The sequence below is a fragment of the Ranitomeya variabilis genome, chromosome 1 (genome assembly GCF_051348905.1).
Source record: "Ranitomeya variabilis isolate aRanVar5 chromosome 1, aRanVar5.hap1, whole genome shotgun sequence".
Classification (NCBI taxonomy): domain Eukaryota; kingdom Metazoa; phylum Chordata; class Amphibia; order Anura; family Dendrobatidae; genus Ranitomeya; species Ranitomeya variabilis.
Genome location: NC_135232.1, coordinates 90,225,931 through 90,244,608, shown reverse-complemented (window position 1 = coordinate 90,244,608; position 18,678 = coordinate 90,225,931). Strand labels below are relative to the sequence as shown.

General features: G+C 48.4%; 1 protein-coding gene across 4 annotated transcripts in view; it reads right to left on the bottom strand.

Annotated features, from left to right (window-relative positions):
* IPO11 (importin 11) overlaps window positions 1–18,678 on the bottom strand; it is a 518,704-nt gene that overhangs the window by 346,252 nt on the left and 153,774 nt on the right. For all 4 annotated transcript variants that reach the window (XM_077286029.1, XM_077286021.1, XM_077286008.1 and 1 more), the window contains exons 15-16: window positions 10,797–10,902; window positions 7,493–7,619 (exon numbers count right to left, since the gene is read on the bottom strand). In XM_077286029.1, the coding sequence (XP_077142144.1) occupies window positions 7,493–7,619; window positions 10,797–10,902 (233 nt within the window). The remainder of the gene's footprint in view (window positions 1–7,492; window positions 7,620–10,796; window positions 10,903–18,678) is intronic.

Below are 18,678 nucleotides of genomic sequence, written 5' to 3'. Positions count from 1 at the left end.
AATGCAGCAGACAACGCTCACATATCAGACAAATGCAGCACAGACACCGCTCATATATCAGACAAATGCAGCACAGACATCACTCACATATCAGACAAATGCAGCACAGACACCGCTCATATCAGACACATGTAGCACAAACACCGCTCATATATCAGACAAAAGCAGCACAGACATCGCTCATATATCAGACAAATGCAGCAGACACTGCTCACATATCAAAGGCAGCACAGACACCGCTCATATATCAGACACATGCAGCACAAACACCGCTCATATATCAGACAAATGCAGCACAGACACCGCTCACATATCAGACAAATGCAGCAGACACCGCTCACATATCAGACAAATGCAGCACAGACACCGCTCACATATCAGACAAATGCAGCAGACACCGCTCACATATCAGACAAATGCAGCACAGACACCGCTCATATATCAGACAAATGCAGCACAGACATCACTCACATATCAGACAAATGCAGCACAGACACCGCTCACATATCAGACAAATGCAGCACAGATACCGCTCACATATCAGACAAATGCAGCACAGACACCGCTCATATATCAGACACATGCAGTACAGACATCGCTCACATATCAGACAAATGCAGCACAGACACCGCTCATATATCAGACAAATGCAGCACAGACACCGCTCACATATCAGACAAATGCAGCACAGACACCGCTCATATATCAGAAAAATGCAGCACAGACACCGCTTACATATCAGACAAATGCAGCACAGACAACGCTCACATATCAGACAAATGCTCACAGACACCGCTCACATATCAGACAAATGCAGCATAGACACCGCTCATATATCAGACAAATGCAGCACAGACACCGCTCATATATCAGACACATGCAGCACAGACATCGCTCACATATCAGACAAATGCAGCACAGACACCGCTCATATATCAGACAAATGCAGCACAGACACCGCTCACATATCAGACAAATGCAGCACAGACACCGCTCATATATCAGACAAATGCAGCACAGACACCGCTCACATATCAGACAAATGCAGCACAGACAACGCTCACATATCAGACAAATGCTCACAGACACCGCTCACATATCAGACAAATGCAGCATAGACACGGCTCATATATCAGACAAATGCAGCACAAACACCGCTCATATATCAGACAAATGCAGCAGACACCGCTCACATATCAGACAAATGAAGCACAAACACCGCTCATATATCAGACAAATGCAGCACAGACACCGCTCACATATCAGACAAATGCAGCACAGACAACGCTCACATATCAGACAAATGCTCACAGACACCGCTCACATATCAGACAAATGCAGCATAGACACCGCTCATATATCAGACAAATGCAGCACAAACACCGCTCATATATCAGACAAATGCAGCAGACACCGCTCACATATCAGACAAATGAAGCACAAACACCGCTCATATATCAGACAAATACAGCACAGACACAGCTCACATATCAAAGGCAGCACAGACACCGCTCATATATCAAACACATGCAGCACAAACACCGCTCATATATCAGACAAATGCAGCACAAACACCGCTCACATATCAAAGGCAGCACAGACACCGCTCATATATCAAACACATGCAGCACAAACACCGCTCATATATCAGACAAATGCAGCACAGACACTGCTCATATATCAGACAAATGCAGCACAGACACTGCTCACATATCAAAGGCAGCACAGACACCGCTCATATATCAAACACATGCAGCACAAACACCGCTCATATATCAGACAAATGCAGCACAGACACCGCTCACATATCAGACAAATGCAGCACAGACACCGCTCATATATCAGAAAAATGCAGCACAGACACCGCTTACATATCAGACAAATGCAGCACAGACAACGCTCACATATCAGACAAATGCTCACAGACACCGCTCACATATCAGACAAATGCAGCATAGACACCGCTCATATATCAGACAAATGCAGCACAAACACCGCTCATATATCAGACAAATGCAGCAGACACCGCTCACATATCAGACAAATGAAGCACAAACACCGCTCATATATCAGACAAATGCAGCACAGACACCGCTCACATATCAGACAAATGCAGCACAGACAACGCTCACATATCAGACAAATGCTCACAGACACCGCTCACATATCAGACAAATGCAGCATAGACACCGCTCATATATCAGACAAATGCAGCACAAACACCGCTCATATATCAGACAAATGCAGCAGACACCGCTCACATATCAGACAAATGAAGCACAAACACCGCTCATATATCAGACAAATACAGCACAGACACAGCTCACATATCAAAGGCAGCACAGACACCGCTCATATATCAAACACATGCAGCACAAACACCGCTCATATATCAGACAAATGCAGCACAAACACCGCTCACATATCAAAGGCAGCACAGACACCGCTCATATATCAAACACATGCAGCACAAACACCGCTCATATATCAGACAAATGCAGCACAGACACTGCTCATATATCAGACAAATGCAGCACAGACACTGCTCACATATCAAAGGCAGCACAGACACCGCTCATATATCAAACACATGCAGCACAAACACCGCTCATATATCAGACAAATGCAGCACAGACACCGCTCATATATCAGACAAATGCAGCACAAACACCGCTCATATATCAGACAAATGCAGCAGACACCGCTCACATATCAGACAAATGAAGCACAAACACCGCTCATATATCAGACAAATACAGCACAGACACAGCTCACATATCAAAGGCAGCACAGACACCGCTCATATATCAAACACATGCAGCACAAACACCGCTCATATATCAGACAAATGCAGCACAAACACCGCTCACATATCAAAGGCAGCACAGACACCGCTCATATATCAAACACATGCAGCACAAACACCGCTCATATATCAGACAAATGCAGCACAGACACTGCTCATATATCAGACAAATGCAGCACAGACACTGCTCACATATCAAAGGCAGCACAGACACCGCTCATATATCAAACACATGCAGCACAAACACCGCTCATATATCAGACAAATGCAGCACAGACACCGCTCATATATCAGACAAATGCAGCACAGACACCGCTCACATATCAGACAAATGCAGCACAGACACTGCTCACATATCAGACAAATGCAGCACAAACACCGCTCATATATCAGACAAATGCAGCACAGACACCGCTCACATATCAGACACATGAAGCACAGATACCGGTCATATATCAGACAAATGCAGCACAGACACCGCTCACATATCAGACACATGCAGCACAAACACCGCTCACATGTCAGACAAATGCAGCACAAACACCGCTCACAAATCAGACAAATTCAGCACAGATACCGCTCATATATCAGACACATGCAGCACAAATACTGCTAACATATCAGACAAATGCAGCACAGACACTGCTCATATATCAGACACATACAGCACAGACACCGCTCACATATCAGACACATACAGCACAGACACCGCTCACATATCAGACACATACAGCACAGACACCACTTGGTATTGTAGTAATCGGACTGACCTGTACAATCAAAAAAATTAAATAAAAACAATAGCGAAATTAAAACTACCTGTCTGTTGTTTCTTAGCCCCATATAAAAAAAACTAGCTATTGAACCCGTTCTACGCCCGGGTGGCGAGCATTTATATTGGTATATGGTCTCCATCCTGGTATGTGCTGCTCCCATCTTGCTCTCCCATCCTGTCATGTGCTGCTCCATCCTGCGCCCCCATCCTGTCATGTGCTGCTCCATCCTGCATCCCCATCCTGTCATGTGCTCCGATCTTGCGCCCCCATCCGGTCATGTGCTGCTCCATCCTGCATCCCCATCCTGTCATGTGCAGTTCCATCCTGCGCCCCAGCTCACATATCAGACAAATGCAGCACAGATACCGCTCACATATCAGACAAATGCAGCACAGACACCGCTCATATATCAGACACATGCAGCACAGACATCGCTCACATATCAATATCAGACAAATGCAGCACAGACACCGCTCACATATCAGACAAATGCAGCACAGACACCGCTCACATATCAGACAAATGCAGCACAGACTCCCATCTCCCATCTTGCTCTCCCATCCTGTCATGTGCTGCTCCATCCTGCGCCCCCATCCTGTCATGTGCTGCTCCATCCTGCATCCCCATCCTGTCATGTGCTCCGATCTTGCGCCCCCATCCTGTCATGTGCTGCTCCATCCTGCATCCCCATCCTGTCATGTGCTGTTCCATCCTGCGCCCCATCCTATCATGTGCTGCTCCATCCTGTCATGTGCTCCCATCCTGCGCCCCCATCCTGTCATATGCTGCTCCATCCTACACCCCCATTCTGTCATGTGTGCGCCCCCATTCTGTCATGTGCTGCTCCCATCCTGTGCCCCCACTCTGTCATGTGCTGCACCCATCCTGTCATGTGCTCCCATCCTGCGGCCCATCCTGTCATGTGCTCCCATCCTGCACCCCCATCCTGTCATGTGTGCGCCCTCATTCTGTTATGTGCTGCTCCCATCGTGCGCAATCATTCTGTCATGTGCTGCTCCCATCTTGCGCCCCCATTCTGTCATGTGCTGCTCCCATCCTGTGCCCCCATTCTGTTGTAATGTGCTGCACCCATTCTGCCTGTTCCTGTTTCCATTCTGCCATATGTTGCTCCCATCTTTCTCTCTCCGGCTCTACTGCCCGAGTGCGGCTGTGCTGAGTGCAGCTGTGCTGAGTGCGGGTGGCTGTGCTGAGTGGGGGCGGCTGTGCTGAGTGCGGGCGGCTGTGCTGAGTGCGGGCGGCTGTGCTGAGTACGGGCGGCTGTGCTGAGTACGGGCGGCTGTGCTGAGTACGGGCGGCTGTGCTGAGTACGGGCGGCTGTGTGTGGCTGTGCTGAATGCGGGCGGCTGTGCGTGGCGGTGCTGAGTGCGGGCGGCTGTGGTGAGTGCGGGCGGCTGTGCGTGGCGGTGCTGAGTGCGGGCGGCTGTGCGTGGCGGTGCTGAGTGCGGGCGGCTGTGCGTGGCGGTGCTGAGTGCGGGCGGCTGTGCGTGGCTGTGCTGAGTGCGGGCGGCTGTGCGTGCCGGTGCTGAGGGCGGGCAGCTGTGCGTGGCGGTGCTGAGTGCGGGCGGCTGTGGTGAGTGCGGGCGGCTGTGCGTGGCGGTGCTGAGTGCGGGCGGCTGTGCGTGGCGGTGCTGAGTGCGGGCGGCTGTGCGTGGCGGTGCTGAGTGCGGGCGGCTGTGCGTGGCGGTGCTGAGTGCGGGCGGCTGTGCGTGGCGGTGCTGAGTGCGGGCGGCTGCGCGTGGCTGTGCTGAGTGCGGGCGGCTGTGCGTGGCGGTGCTGAGTGCGGGCAGCTGTGCGTGGCTGTGGTGAGTGCGGGCGGCTGTGCGTGGCGGTGCTGAGGGCGGGCGGCTGTGCGTGCCTGTGCTGAGTGCGGGCGGCTGTGCATGGCGGTGCTGAGTGCGGGCGGCTGTGCGTGGCTGTGCTGAGTGCGGGCGGCTGTGCGTGGCGGTGCTGAGTGCGGGCGGCTGTGCTGAGTGCGGGCGGCTGTGCGTGGTGGTGCTGAGTGTGGGCGGCTGTGCGTGGCTGTGCTGAGTGCGGGCGGCTGTGTGTGGCGGTGCTGAGTGCGGGCGGCTGCGCGTGGCTGTGCTGAGTGCGGGCGGCTGTGCGTGGCGGTGCTGAGTGCGGGCAGCTGTGCGTGGCTGTGGTGAGTGCGGGCGGCTGTGCGTGGCGGTGCTGAGGGCGGGCGGCTGTGCGTGCCTGTGCTGAGTGCGGGCGGCTGTGCATGGCGGTGCTGAGTGCGGGCGGCTGTGCGTGGCTGTGCTGAGTGCGGGCGGCTGTGCGTGGCGGTGCTGAGTGCGGGCGGCTGTGCTGAGTGCGGGCGGCTGTGCGTGGTGGTGCTGAGTGTGGGCGGCTGTGCGTGGCTGTGCTGAGTGCGGGCGGCTGTGTGTGGCGGTGCTGAGTGCGGGCGGCTGTGCGTGGTGGTGCTGAGTGTGGGCAGCTGTGCGTGGTGGTGCTGAGTGCGGGCGGCTGTGCGTGGCTGTGCTGGGCGCCGAGTGCCGGAGCAGGCGGGGACACCGGCGTGCCGTGGGGGTCAGGTGCCGGAGTCGCCGCTAGCTCAGGCCCCCGGCACTTGCTATATTCACCTGTCCCCTGTTCCACCGATGCGCGCCGCTCCGTCTTCCGGGTCCTCTGGCTGTGACTGTTCAGTCAGAGGGCGGCGCGCATTAAGCGCGTCATCGCGTCCTCTGAACTGAACGTCACAGGCAGAGGATGTGGAGCACGGAGCGGCGCGCATCGGTGGAACGGGACAGGTAAATATTGCATACTCACCCTCCTGTCTCGTCCCTGCTTCTCTGTTGGAGATCGCGGTGTGCGTTCAGTGCTTACGCATACCGCGATCTCCTGGGAGCGTCACTCTGTGGGGTCCAGACTGCGCCGGCGCTTGCGCAGTCTACAAAGGCTTCGGACAGAGTGACGCTCCCAGTGTTATATTATAGATAACCAAAGTCCCGGGTAACAACTTTAATAATGTATGAAGTTAGTATTGCAAAATCTGGTGGCAGATCCACATAAGGGTGGATCTCTCGGCTTAAAGGGAACCCATCCGCAGAGTTTAAACCCCTAAACTGTTCTCCAAAATGGTGACATGGTCACAATGATGATATTCTATCACCTGGCAGACTCTGCACGAGCGCTAGTCACTGATTGTGACTACTGAGTCCCAGCTGGAGCCCACAGCAGGAGTGGACACAGACAGAAGGGCCCAGTGGTAATAATTATAGAATACCGAAAAATATAATGACAGCTCGCTCAATCAAACGATCGATGGGTACAAATATTTTTATACCAGATAAAGGAACCTAGAGGAAAAAAATAAATCAGATCATCACAATTCTTTGACATTGTAAGGATATAGGAAGAGATTGATTTGAGATTGTGAAGAGTCCTAACGGTAAGAATGTAAAGCCTTCATTGCCAGTTCTGTCCGGGCCTGCGCTTTATGTACATACTGGCGGCTAATGAAGAGTCCTGGCGCTCATTAAGCACAGATCTGGTTTCTTTCCAGCTTCTGGTTCCTCCCATTTTCCCGCCAATTACTTCTCTGATGAAGCCTTTGACATCTGATATCTATTTTCAGCGGATATAAAGGCTCGGCTGCCTCACGTTGTAATGAGCCGGAGCACATTAAAAACTCATCTCACATTAATTTTACAAATGATTTAATGACAGAATCCTTGAAAATACAAAGCTGGGAAAGGAAAGGATCGTTCACCGCTAAGCTGCTACTTTTCATCTTTGGGGGTCAAATGCAAACATTTCAGACCCTAATGCTCAGTTTCTTCTTACAACTTTTAATTATCAACTTTTTTTTAAACTAAATGATCAGTTTTTAATTAGCAATTATCAAATCATGTCCCATAAATGAATGAAGTGGAAGAGTTCGCCTACTTACAACCAAGTCCTGGTCTTGTAGCAAATTAAGAATTGCTTGATACAGTGACGGTCTCAAATCGGCCTTGAATTTTACAGAAACCCATTGTCCGATCAACCAGATTACTCTCCGTCGCAACAACTTATACCTAGAAAAATCAAATGCAACAGTCAACATGCCGAACAGAAAAAGAGTCTGTCTATTGTCTGATCTCTATTGGCCAGTGCGGAGAGTACAAGATTTTATTTTTATTAAAAGGACCAATTTTGTGCACAGATTTTTTTCATATTGTTCATTTGATTCCTAAAAGCACCCTTCGATATAATCGTCATTGAAAATGTTGTACCATTTTGCTGCTGCATAGTGTCTGTAAGTACTTTATCTTGCTCAGTGCTCTGCAAATAAATAAAGGTAAAGATGGCAATCCATCAGAGCTCCTGCTCCTTGTTCTGACAACTTGGCTTGCTCACCCCTCCATTCTCTCAGTGCCAGCAATAGCAGGCGGGAGAGGTTTGTACGCAAGGGAAAGTATCTACAGTCTCACGGAGGGTGAGGCTATAGACATGGAGTGGGAGAGGAAAAACATGCAGGATTGCAGCTGGGCTGATCTATGAAAGAAAGTGAAGGCAGCAACAGCCAGCAGTCTGTATATACACAGTCTTCACATCCAGCATGTACTACTGGGACAGCAAATAATAATAATAATTTTTATTTATATAGCGCCAACATATTCCGCAGCGCTTTACAACTTATAGAGGGGACTTGTACAGACAATAGACATTACAGCATAACAGAAATCACAGTTCAAAACAGATACCAGGAGGAATGAGGGCCCTGCTCGCAAGCTTACAAACTATGAGGAAAAGGGGAGACACGAGAGGTGGATGGTAACAATTGCTTTAGTTATTTGGACCAGCCATAGTGTAAGGCTCGGGTGTTCATGTAAAGCTGCTTGAACCAGTTAACTGCCTAAGTATGTAGCAGTACAGACACAGAGGCTATTAACTGTATAAAGTGTATGAGAACATGATGCAAGGAACCTGATTATGTGTTTTGTTTTTTTTTTTCTATTTTTATTAGGCCACACAGGGATAATTAGGTTAATGCATTGAGGCAGTAGGCCAGTCTGAACAAATGCATTTTTAGGGCACGCTTAAAACTGTAGGGATTGGGGATTAATCGTATTAACCTAGGTAGTGCATTCCAAAGAATCGGCGCAGCACGTGTAAAGTCTTGGAGACGGGAGTGGGAGGTTCTGATTATTGAGGATGCTAACCTGAGGTCATTAGCGGAGCGGAGGGCACGGGTAGGGTGGTAGACTGAGACCAGAGAGGAGATGTAGGGTGGTGCTGAGCCATGGAGTGCTTTGTGGATGAGGGTAGTAGTTTTGTACTGGATTCTGGAGTGGATGGGTAGCCAGTGTAATGACTGGCACAAGGTAGAGGCATCGGTGTAACGGTTGGTGAGGAATATGATCCTGGCAGCAGCATTCAGGACAGATTGGAGCGGGGAGAGTTTGGTAAGAGGGAGGCCGATTAGTAGAGAGTTACAATAGTCCAGACGGGAATGAATAAGAGAAACAGTAAGAGTTTTTGCAGAGTCGAAAGTAAGAAAAGGGCGAATTCTAGAAATGTTTTTGAGATGCAGATAAGAAGAGCGAGTCAGTGATCGGATGTGGGGGGTGAATGAAAGCTCGGAATCAAGGATGACCCCAAGGCAGCAGGCATGTTACTTTGGAGTAATGGTGGAACCGCACATGGAGATGGCAATTGTCAGGCAAAGGTAGGTTAGTAGAGGGAGAGAACACGAGGAGTTCAGTTTTTGACAGGTTCAGTTTCAGATAGAGGGAGGACATGATGTTAGAGACAGCGGTAAGACAATCACTGGTGTTTTCTAAGAAGGTCGGAGTGAAAGCAGGAGAAGAGGTGTATAATTGGGTGTCATCAGCATAGAGATGGTACTGGAACCCAAATCTACTGATTGTTTGTCCAATAGGGGCAGTATACATAGAGAAGAGGAGGGGGCCTAGGACTGATCCTTGAGGAACCCCTTGAGGAACCCAAACAAAAGAAAAGCGTTCCGGCTCCATAAAACAATGTTTCTTTATTTGTTCCTTAAAATTCCTTCAGTTCCATAACTCCTTGCATACATGCGAATGCTTAGGTACAAGAAATGTGTTTTTTTTTTGTTTTGTTTTTTCCTCTGCTTACTACTGGGACAGACACTCCCATCACACACGAATCTGAAACTTGGATAGGGCTACAACCTGCATGTCAAGGGGTCTGAAAATGAATGAAGGAATGAAGATTGGAGACTGAAACTTATTGCAGTTTTATTATCTAAAGATAACTGGTGACATATGTAAAAATCTATATTTTCATGTCGGTGGTGACTATAGCTTTTAAAACAAAGACATATCACTAGGATACGTCATCATTTAATGATTCCACCTCAGGGACCCTTTTACGCTTTTGTGAAAGAGTAAGCCATGGCAACGCTTAAGCAATGCGTCTATACAGTTTTTTTCCTTGCATAGGGTCTTGTTTAAAGGGAATATGGCACCAGGTTTTTGTTACCTTATCTGAGAGCAGAACAACATAGGGCTAGAGACCCTGATTCCAGGAATGTATCACTTACTGGGCTCGGCTCTCTGCCACTACATTACAGTGCTGTCAGATAAGGGCAAAAACCTGGATTCCCTTTAAAGAGGTTGTCCACTAATTTTTCATTGATGACCTATCCTATGAATACGTCATCACTGTCTGAACGGTTGGGGTCGGACGCCCAGCATCCCGTCAATTAACTGCTCTTGGTGTTGGTGCCAGCGGCAAAAACAGCTTCTCCATCTTCTGGTAGCAGCCTCCGCAGGGTACTGCACAAATCAGTAGGAGGCAAATGTGCTGTAAACTACCAGAATACGGAGCAGCTCCTCAATTTTGCATTTCTGGCCGCCGCCAACACAGAGAACAACTGATTGTCTGGATGTCAGACCCCGATCGATCAGACGTTGATGACCAATGCCTACGGAGAGGTCATCAATGAGAGTAGTGAACAACCTCTTTAATCTTTCTCATGAAATGAAATCTGAAAATATTCCTGGTTATGAAAATATAGAAATATTCCTAATATGAAGGAGCTAAAACTAAAAGCACAAAACTCTGTGACCAAAGTATGTTCTATATACATCAGGAGAGACATGTGGCATCTCCTCTTACCGCCACAGCGGTGCCATAAAGCGAGTTACTCATGTGATATAAATCATACGGCCGACACACAAAATAATAAAAAAGTGATTTCCCATTGTAGATGGATGAAATGTTCTTACCTATCGTGGGTAATTTGCAGTTCTCCTAGCAACTGACTTTTAAACCATTCATCGAAGTCCACGCTATCAAATAATTCGTAGGCGGCCAGTCCTACAGCATTGTAAACTGGGGGAAGATGAATGAAAGGGGATTTGTTGGGACTTACAGAACAGAAACAAAAAAGGAACGACATTCTGTAAGAGAAGGCCTAGAACATTCTGAAAGCTACTAGATGATCATTTAGGGTCTGACTGATGGGACCACCACTGATCCAGAGAGCGGGAGATGAAATGTGACTTACAGGTCGAGCGCTGGACTTGGCCATCTCCAGACAATAACTCTCCATGGCCGCCCTTTCAGAGCCCCAACCACAGAGCATCCCTGCGGTCAGACGCCCATTACATATAATGCTACCACCTAACTTCCCCAGCAGGGATTAACCCTTACCACACTGCCAGCTATTACATATAGCAGGGCAATTATTTTCATTAATACATTTCAAGAATAACAACTTTTTTTTATTTTGCCTGTCTTTACTAATCACATTGTAGCTTGTATTATTATTTCGGGGTACATACAACTCTATTCTTTCTTTTCTATGGATTGTTGTATATTCAGAGAGACTATATCTATTTCTGTGGTTTGCTATTGCAACAAAAATAAAGTATATGGACCAAAACTTTTACCATTTTTGGGGCAAGTGGGATTATTTTTCAAATTATTTATTTATTTTTTACAACATGGCCTAAAAGGCACATGCCTATTCGAGAAAACAATTAGTAACCCGCAATCACATTATAGATCATTATAGATCAACAGATCACCATTGATGGGTTGATAGAGGGAGCTCAGTGTGGGTGAAACAGGTCAAACTGTGGATCGGAAATGCTCAGTTATGGAGGTGCATAGCACAGCTCCGTTGACTGAATAGTGGCCGGAGCCGGGTACCGCACAGCCACACCCTATTGATTTGAATAGGAAACCACACCCTATTGATTTGACTAGGGAGCCACACCCTATTGATTTGAATAGGGAGCCACACCCTATTGATTTGAATAGGCAGCCACACCCTATTGATTTGAATATGAAGCCACACCCTATTGATTTGAATAGGGAGCCACACCCTATTGATTTGAACAGGGAGCAGATGTGCAGTACCCTGCTGCGACCACTATACAGTTGACGGAGCGGTGTTATGCACCTCCACAACTGAGCAGTTCCTGAAGCCACTGACACCAGGGACAGCTGATCAGCAGAGGTGCTGGATGTCGCACTCCCACAGATCAGACATTGATGACTTATTCTAAGGATGGGCTCTCAATGTTAAAGTCGTGGACAACCCCTTTAAGGGATTAATGTCCAGGCATAATCCATATCTACTTTAATGGAAGATCCAACTTCATGGATTTAAATCTCCATCTTTATTGAAAAGGTTCAAAAAGCATTTTCACATCCAAGGTTTAGTCCATCAAGAAAAATACCTACGCGTTTCTGGTTCACACCTTTACTCATGGCTCTTCCTGTCCCAGGCACTGATGTTACTCTGAGCGCTGGATCAAATTAGGCTACCATGGTGAGCTGGCTTTTCCTTTCTATGACAATCCATCACTACCTGGTTCTGATGATTGCACAGTTTTCACAACACCCACATATTAGTGTACATCTTAGACTCTAGGAGAGTGGCGGCCGCGCTAGTGATGAGGTGGATGGCGTGTGGGCTGAGGAGAGGGCACACGTGCAGAGGAGAGTGGTGGTGGTGATAGTGATGAGGTGGATGGCGAGTGGGCTGAGGAGAGGGCACGCGTGCAGAGGAGAGTGGTGGTGGTGATAGTGATGAGGTGGATGGCGTGTGGGCTGAGGAGAGGGCACGCGTGCAGAGGAGAGTGGTGGTGGTGATAGTGATGAGGTGGATGGCGAGTGGGCTGAGGAGAGGGCACGCGTGCAGAGGAGAGTGGTGGTGGTGATAGTGATGAGGTGGATGGCGAGTGGGCTGAGGAGAGGGCACGCGTGCAGAGGAGAGTGGTGGTGGTGATAGTGATGAGGTGGATGACACGTGGGCTGAGGAGAGGGCACGCGTGCAGAGGAGAGTGGTGGTGGTGATAGTGATGAGGTGGATAACACGCGGGCTGAGGAGAGGGCACACGTGCAAAGGAGAGTGGTGGTGGTGATAGTGATGAGGTGGGTGACACGTGGGCTGAAGAGAGGGCACACGTGCAGAGGAGAGTGGTGGTGGTGATAGTGATGAGGTGGATGACACGTGGACTGAAGAGAGGGCACACGTGCAGAGGAGAGTGGTGGTGGTGATAGTGATGAGGTGGATGGCGAGTGGGCTGAGGAGAGGGCACGCGTGCAGAGGAGAGTGGTGGTGGTGATAGTGATGAGGTGGATGACACGTGGGCTGAGGAGAGGGCACGCGTGCAGAGGAGAGTGGTGGTGGTGATAGTGATGAGGTGGATAACACGCGGGCTGAGGAGAGGGCACACGTGCAGAGGAGAGTGGTGGTGGTGATAGTGATGAGGTGGATGACACGCGGGCTGAAGAGAGGGCACACGTGCAGAGGAGAGTGGTGGTGGTGTGTTGTGAATTTGCTTTTTGCTCCCTCTAGTGGTTACTAGTTTTTTGACTCTGTTTTTTTCTGTCATTCCTTTTATCCGCACCTGGGTCGTTAGTTAGGGGTGTTGCTATATAAGCTCCCTGGACCTTCAGTTCAATGCCTGGCAACGTAGTTATCAGAGCTAGTCTGCTGTGCTCTTGTCTACTGATCCTGGTTCCAGTTATATCAGCTAAGTCTGCCTTTTGCTTTTTGCTATTTGTTTTGGTTTTGTATTTTTGTCCAGCTTGTTCCAAATCTGTATCCTGACCTTTGCTGGAAGCTCTAGGGGGCTGGTGTTCTCCCCCCGGACCGTTAGACGGTTCGGGGGTTCTTGAATTTCCAGTGTGGATTTTGATAGGGTTTTTGTTGACCATATAAGTTACCTTTCTTTATTCTGCTATCAGTAAGCGGGCCTCTCTGTGCTAAACCTGGTTCATTTCTGTGTTTGTCATTTCCTCTTACCTCACCGTTATTATTTGTGGGGGGCTTCTATCCAGCTTTGGGGTCCCCTTCTCTGGAGGCAAGAAAGGTCTTTTGTTTTCCTCTACTAGGGGTAGCTAGATTCTCCGGCTGGAGCGTGTCATCTAGAATCAACGTAGGAATGATCCCCGGCTACTTCTAGTGTTGGCGTTAGGAGTAGATATATGGTCAAACCAGTTACCACTGCCCTATGAGCTGGATTTTTGTATTCTGCAGACTTCCACGTACCTCTGAGACCCTCGCCATTGGGGTCATAACAGTTTGCCAGGCCGGTATTAAATGTTTAATGCATTGCAGAAGAGGGATTATAAGAAAGAAGATTCTGAGTTTTTTGTTTTTTTTTTCTTCTTCCCCTTTACCTCAGAGTGGCTATGCTTGCTGCAGACATGAATGTCCAGACCTTGATTACAAGTGTGGACCAGCTGGCTACTCGTGTGCAGGGCATACAAGACTATGTTATCAGAAATCCTAGGTCAGAACCTAAAATACCGATTCCTGAACTGTTTTCCGGAGACAGGTTTAAGTTTAGGAATTTCATGAATAATTGTAAATTGTTTTTGTCCCTGAGACCCTGTTCATCTGGAGACTCTGCTCAGCAAGTAAAAATTGTTATTTCGTTCTTACGGGGCGACCCTCAGGATTGGGCTTTTTTGCTGGCGCCAGGAGATCCGGCATTGGCTGATATTGATGCGTTTTTTCTGGCGCTCGGTTTACTTTATGAGGAACCCAATCTTGAGATTCAGGCAGAAAAGGCCTTGCTGGCTATGTCTCAGGGGCAGGACGAGGCTGAAGTGTATTGCCAAAAATTTCGGAAATGGTCCGTGCTGACACATTGGAACGAGTGTGCACTGGCCGCTAATTTTAGAAATGGCCTTTCTGAAGCCATTAAGAATGTTATGGTGGGTTTTCCCATTCCCACAGGTCTGAATGATACTATGGCACTGGCTATTCAAATTGACCGGCGGTTGCGGGAGCGCAAAACCGCAAATTCCCTCATGGTGTTGTCTGAACAGACACCTAATTCGGTGCAATGTGATAGAAAAACCGCAAATTCCCTCATGGTGTTGTCTGAACAGACACCTGATTTAATGCAATGTGATAGAATCCTGACTAGAAATGAGCGGAAAATTCATAGACGCCGGAATGGCTTGTGCTACTACTGTGGTGATTCTACACATGTTATCTCAGCATGCTCTAAACGTATAGCTAAGGTTGTTAGTCCTGTCACCGTTGGTAATTTGCAACCTAAATTTATTCTGTCTGTAACTTTGATTTGCTCACTGTCGTCTTATCCGGTCATGGCGTTTGTAGATTCAGGTGCTGCCCTGAGTCTTATGGATCTGTCATTTGCTAAGCGCTGTGGTTTTACTCTTGAACCATTAGAAAATCCTATTCCTCTTAGGGGTATTGATGCTACACCATTGGCAGCAAATAAACCGCAGTATTGGACACAGGTTACCATGTGCATGACTCCTGAACACCGCGAGGTGATACGTTTTCTCGTTCTACATAAAATGCATGATTTGGTTGTTTTAGGGCTGCCATGGTTACAGACCCATAATCCAGTCCTGGACTGGAAGGCTATGTCAGTCTCAAGTTGGGGCTGTCGGGGTATTCATGGGGATTCCCTGCCTGTGTCTATTGCTTCTTCTACGCCTTCGGAAGTTCCGGAGTATTTGTCTGATTATCAGGATGTCTTCAGTGAGTCTGAGTCCAGTGCACTGCCTCCTCATAGGGACTGTGACTGTGCTATAGATTTGATCCCAGGCAGTAAATTTCCTAAGGGAAGACTGTTTAATCTGTCGGTACCTGAACATACCGCTATGCGTTCATATATCAAGGAGTCTCTGGAGAAAGGACATATTCGTCCGTCCTCTTCCCCTCTTGGTGCGGGATTCTTTTTTGTGGCAAAAAAGGACGGATCTTTGAGACCTTGTATTGATTATCGGCTTTTAAATAAGATCACTGTCAAATTTCAGTATCCTTTACCGCTGTTGTCTGACTTGTTTGCCCGGATTAAAGGTGCCAAGTGGTTCACCAAGATAGACCTTCGTGGTGCATACAACCTTGTGCGCATTAAGCAAGGTGATGAATGGAAAACCGCATTCAATACGCCCGAAGGTCATTTTGAGTACTTGGTGATGCCTTTTGGGCTCTCCAATGCGCCTTCAGTTTTTCAGTCCTTTATGCATGACATTTTCCGGAAGTATCTGGATAAATTTTTGATTGTTTATCTGGATGATATTTTGTTTTTTTCTGATAATTGGGATTCGCATGTGGAGCAGGTCAGGTTGGTCTTTAAAATTTTGCGTGAAAATTCTTTGTTTGTCAAGGGCTCAAAGTGTCTCTTTGGTGTACAGAAGGTTCCCTTTTTGGGGTTCATTTTTTCCCCTTCTGCTGTGGAGATGGACCCAGTCAAGGTCCGAGCTATTCTTGATTGGACTCAGCCCTCGTCAGTTAAGAGTCTTCAGAAGTTCTTGGGTTTCGCTAACTTCTACCGTCGTTTTATCGCTAATTTTTCTAGCATTGTGAAACCTTTGACGGATATGACCAAGAAGGGCTCCGATGTAGCTAACTGGGCTCCTGCTGCCGTGGAGGCTTTCCAGGAGTTGAAACGCCGGTTTACTTCGGCGCCTGTTTTGTGCCAGCCCGATGTCTCACTTCCCTTTCAGGTTGAGGTGGATGCTTCAGAGATTGGAGCAGGGGCCGTTTTGTCGCAGAGAGGCCCTGGTTGCTCTGTTATGAAACCTTGTGCCTTTTTCTCTAGGAAGTTTTCGCCTGCCGAGCGAAATTATGATGTGGGCAATCGGGAGTTGTTGGCCATGAAATGGGCATTTGAGGAGTGGCGTCATTGGCTCGAGGGTGCTAAGCATCGTGTGGTGGTCTTGACTGATCACAAAAATCTGATGTATCTCGAGTCTGCTAAACGCCTTAATCCGAGACAGGCCCGCTGGTCATTGTTTTTCTCCCGCTTTGATTTTGTTGTCTCGTATTTACCAGGTTCAAAGAATGTGAAGGCCGATGCTCTTTCTAGGAGCTTTGTGCCTGATGCTCCTGGAGTCGCTGATCCTGTTGGTATTCTTAAAGATGGAGTTATCTTGTCAGCTATTTCTCCGGATCTGCGACGTGTGTTGCAGAGATTTCAGGCTGATAGGCCTGAGTCTTGTCCACCTGACAGACTGTTTGTCCCGGATAAGTGGACCAGCAGAGTCATTTCCGAGGTTCATTCCTCGGTGTTGGCAGGTCACCCGGGAATTTTTGGCACCAGAGATCTGGTGGCCAGGTCCTTTTGGTGGCCTTCCTTGTCAAGGGATGTGCGGTCATTTGTGCAGTCCTGTGGGACTTGTGCTCGAGCTAAGCCTTGCTGTTCTCGTGCCAGCGGTTTGCTCTTGCCCTTGCCTGTCCCGAAGAGACCTTGGACACATATCTCCATGGATTTCATTTCTGATCTTCCGCTATCTCAGGGAATGTCCGTTATCTGGGTGATATGTGATCGCTTCTCAAAGATGGTCCATTTGGTTCCTTTGCCTAAGCTGCCTTCCTCTTCCGATCTGGTTCCTGTGTTTTTCCAGAACGTGGTTCGTTTGCACGGCATCCCTGAGAATATTGTGTCAGACAGAGGATCCCAGTTCGTTTCCAGGTTCTGGCGATCCTTTTGTAGTAGGATGGGCATTGATTTGTCGTTTTCGTCTGCTTTCCATCCTCAGACTAATGGACAGACGGAGCGAACCAATCAGACTTTGGAGGCTTATTTGAGGTGTTTTGTCTCTGCTGATCAGGACGATTGGGTGACATTCTTGCCGTTGGCTGAGTTTGCCCTTAATAATCGGGCTAGTTCCGCCACCTTGGTTTCGCCTTTTTTCTGCAACTCTGGTTTCCATCCTCGCTTTTCTTCGGGTCATGTGGAGCCTTCTGACTGTCCTGGGGTGGATTCTGTGGTGGATAGGTTGCAGCGGATCTGGAATCATGTGGTGGACAACTTGAAGTTGTCACAGGAGAGGGCTCAGCGCTTTGCCAACCGCCGCCGCGGTGTGGGTCCCCGACTACGCGTTGGGGATTTGGTATGGCTTTCTTCCCGCTTTGTTCCTATGAAGGTCTCCTCTCCCAAATTTAAACCTCGTTTTATTGGGCCTTACAAGATATTGGAAATCCTTAATCCTGTATCTTTTCGTCTGGATCTTCCTGTGTCGTTTGCTATTCACAATGTATTTCATAGGTCCTTGTTGCAGCGGTACATTGTGCCTGTAGTTCCTTCTGCTGAGCCTCCTGCTCCGGTGTTGGTTGAGGGCGAGTTGGAGTACGTGGTGGAGAAGATCTTGGATTCTCGCCTCTCCAGGCGGAGGCTTCAGTACCTGGTCAAGTGGAAGGGCTATGGTCAGGAGGATAATTCCTGGGTGGTCGCCTCTGATGTTCATGCGGCCGATTTAGTTCGTGCCTTTCATGCCGCTCATCCTGATCGCCCTGGTGGTCGTGGTGAGGGTTCGGTGACCCCTCACTAAGGGGGGGGTACTGTTGTGAATTTGCTTTTTGCTCCCTCTAGTGGTTACTAGTTTTTTGACTCTGGTTTTTTCTGTCATTCCTTTTATCCGCACCTGGGTCGTTAGTTAGGGGTGTTGCTATATAAGCTCCCTGGACCTTCAGTTCAATGCCTGGCAACGTAGTTATCAGAGCTAGTCTGCTGTGCTCTTGTCTACTGATCCTGGTTCCAGTTATATCAGCTAAGTCTGCCTTTTGCTTTTTGCTATTTGTTTTGGTTTTGTATTTTTGTCCAGCTTGTTCCAAATCTGTATCCTGACCTTTGCTGGAAGCTCTAGGGGGCTGGTGTTCTC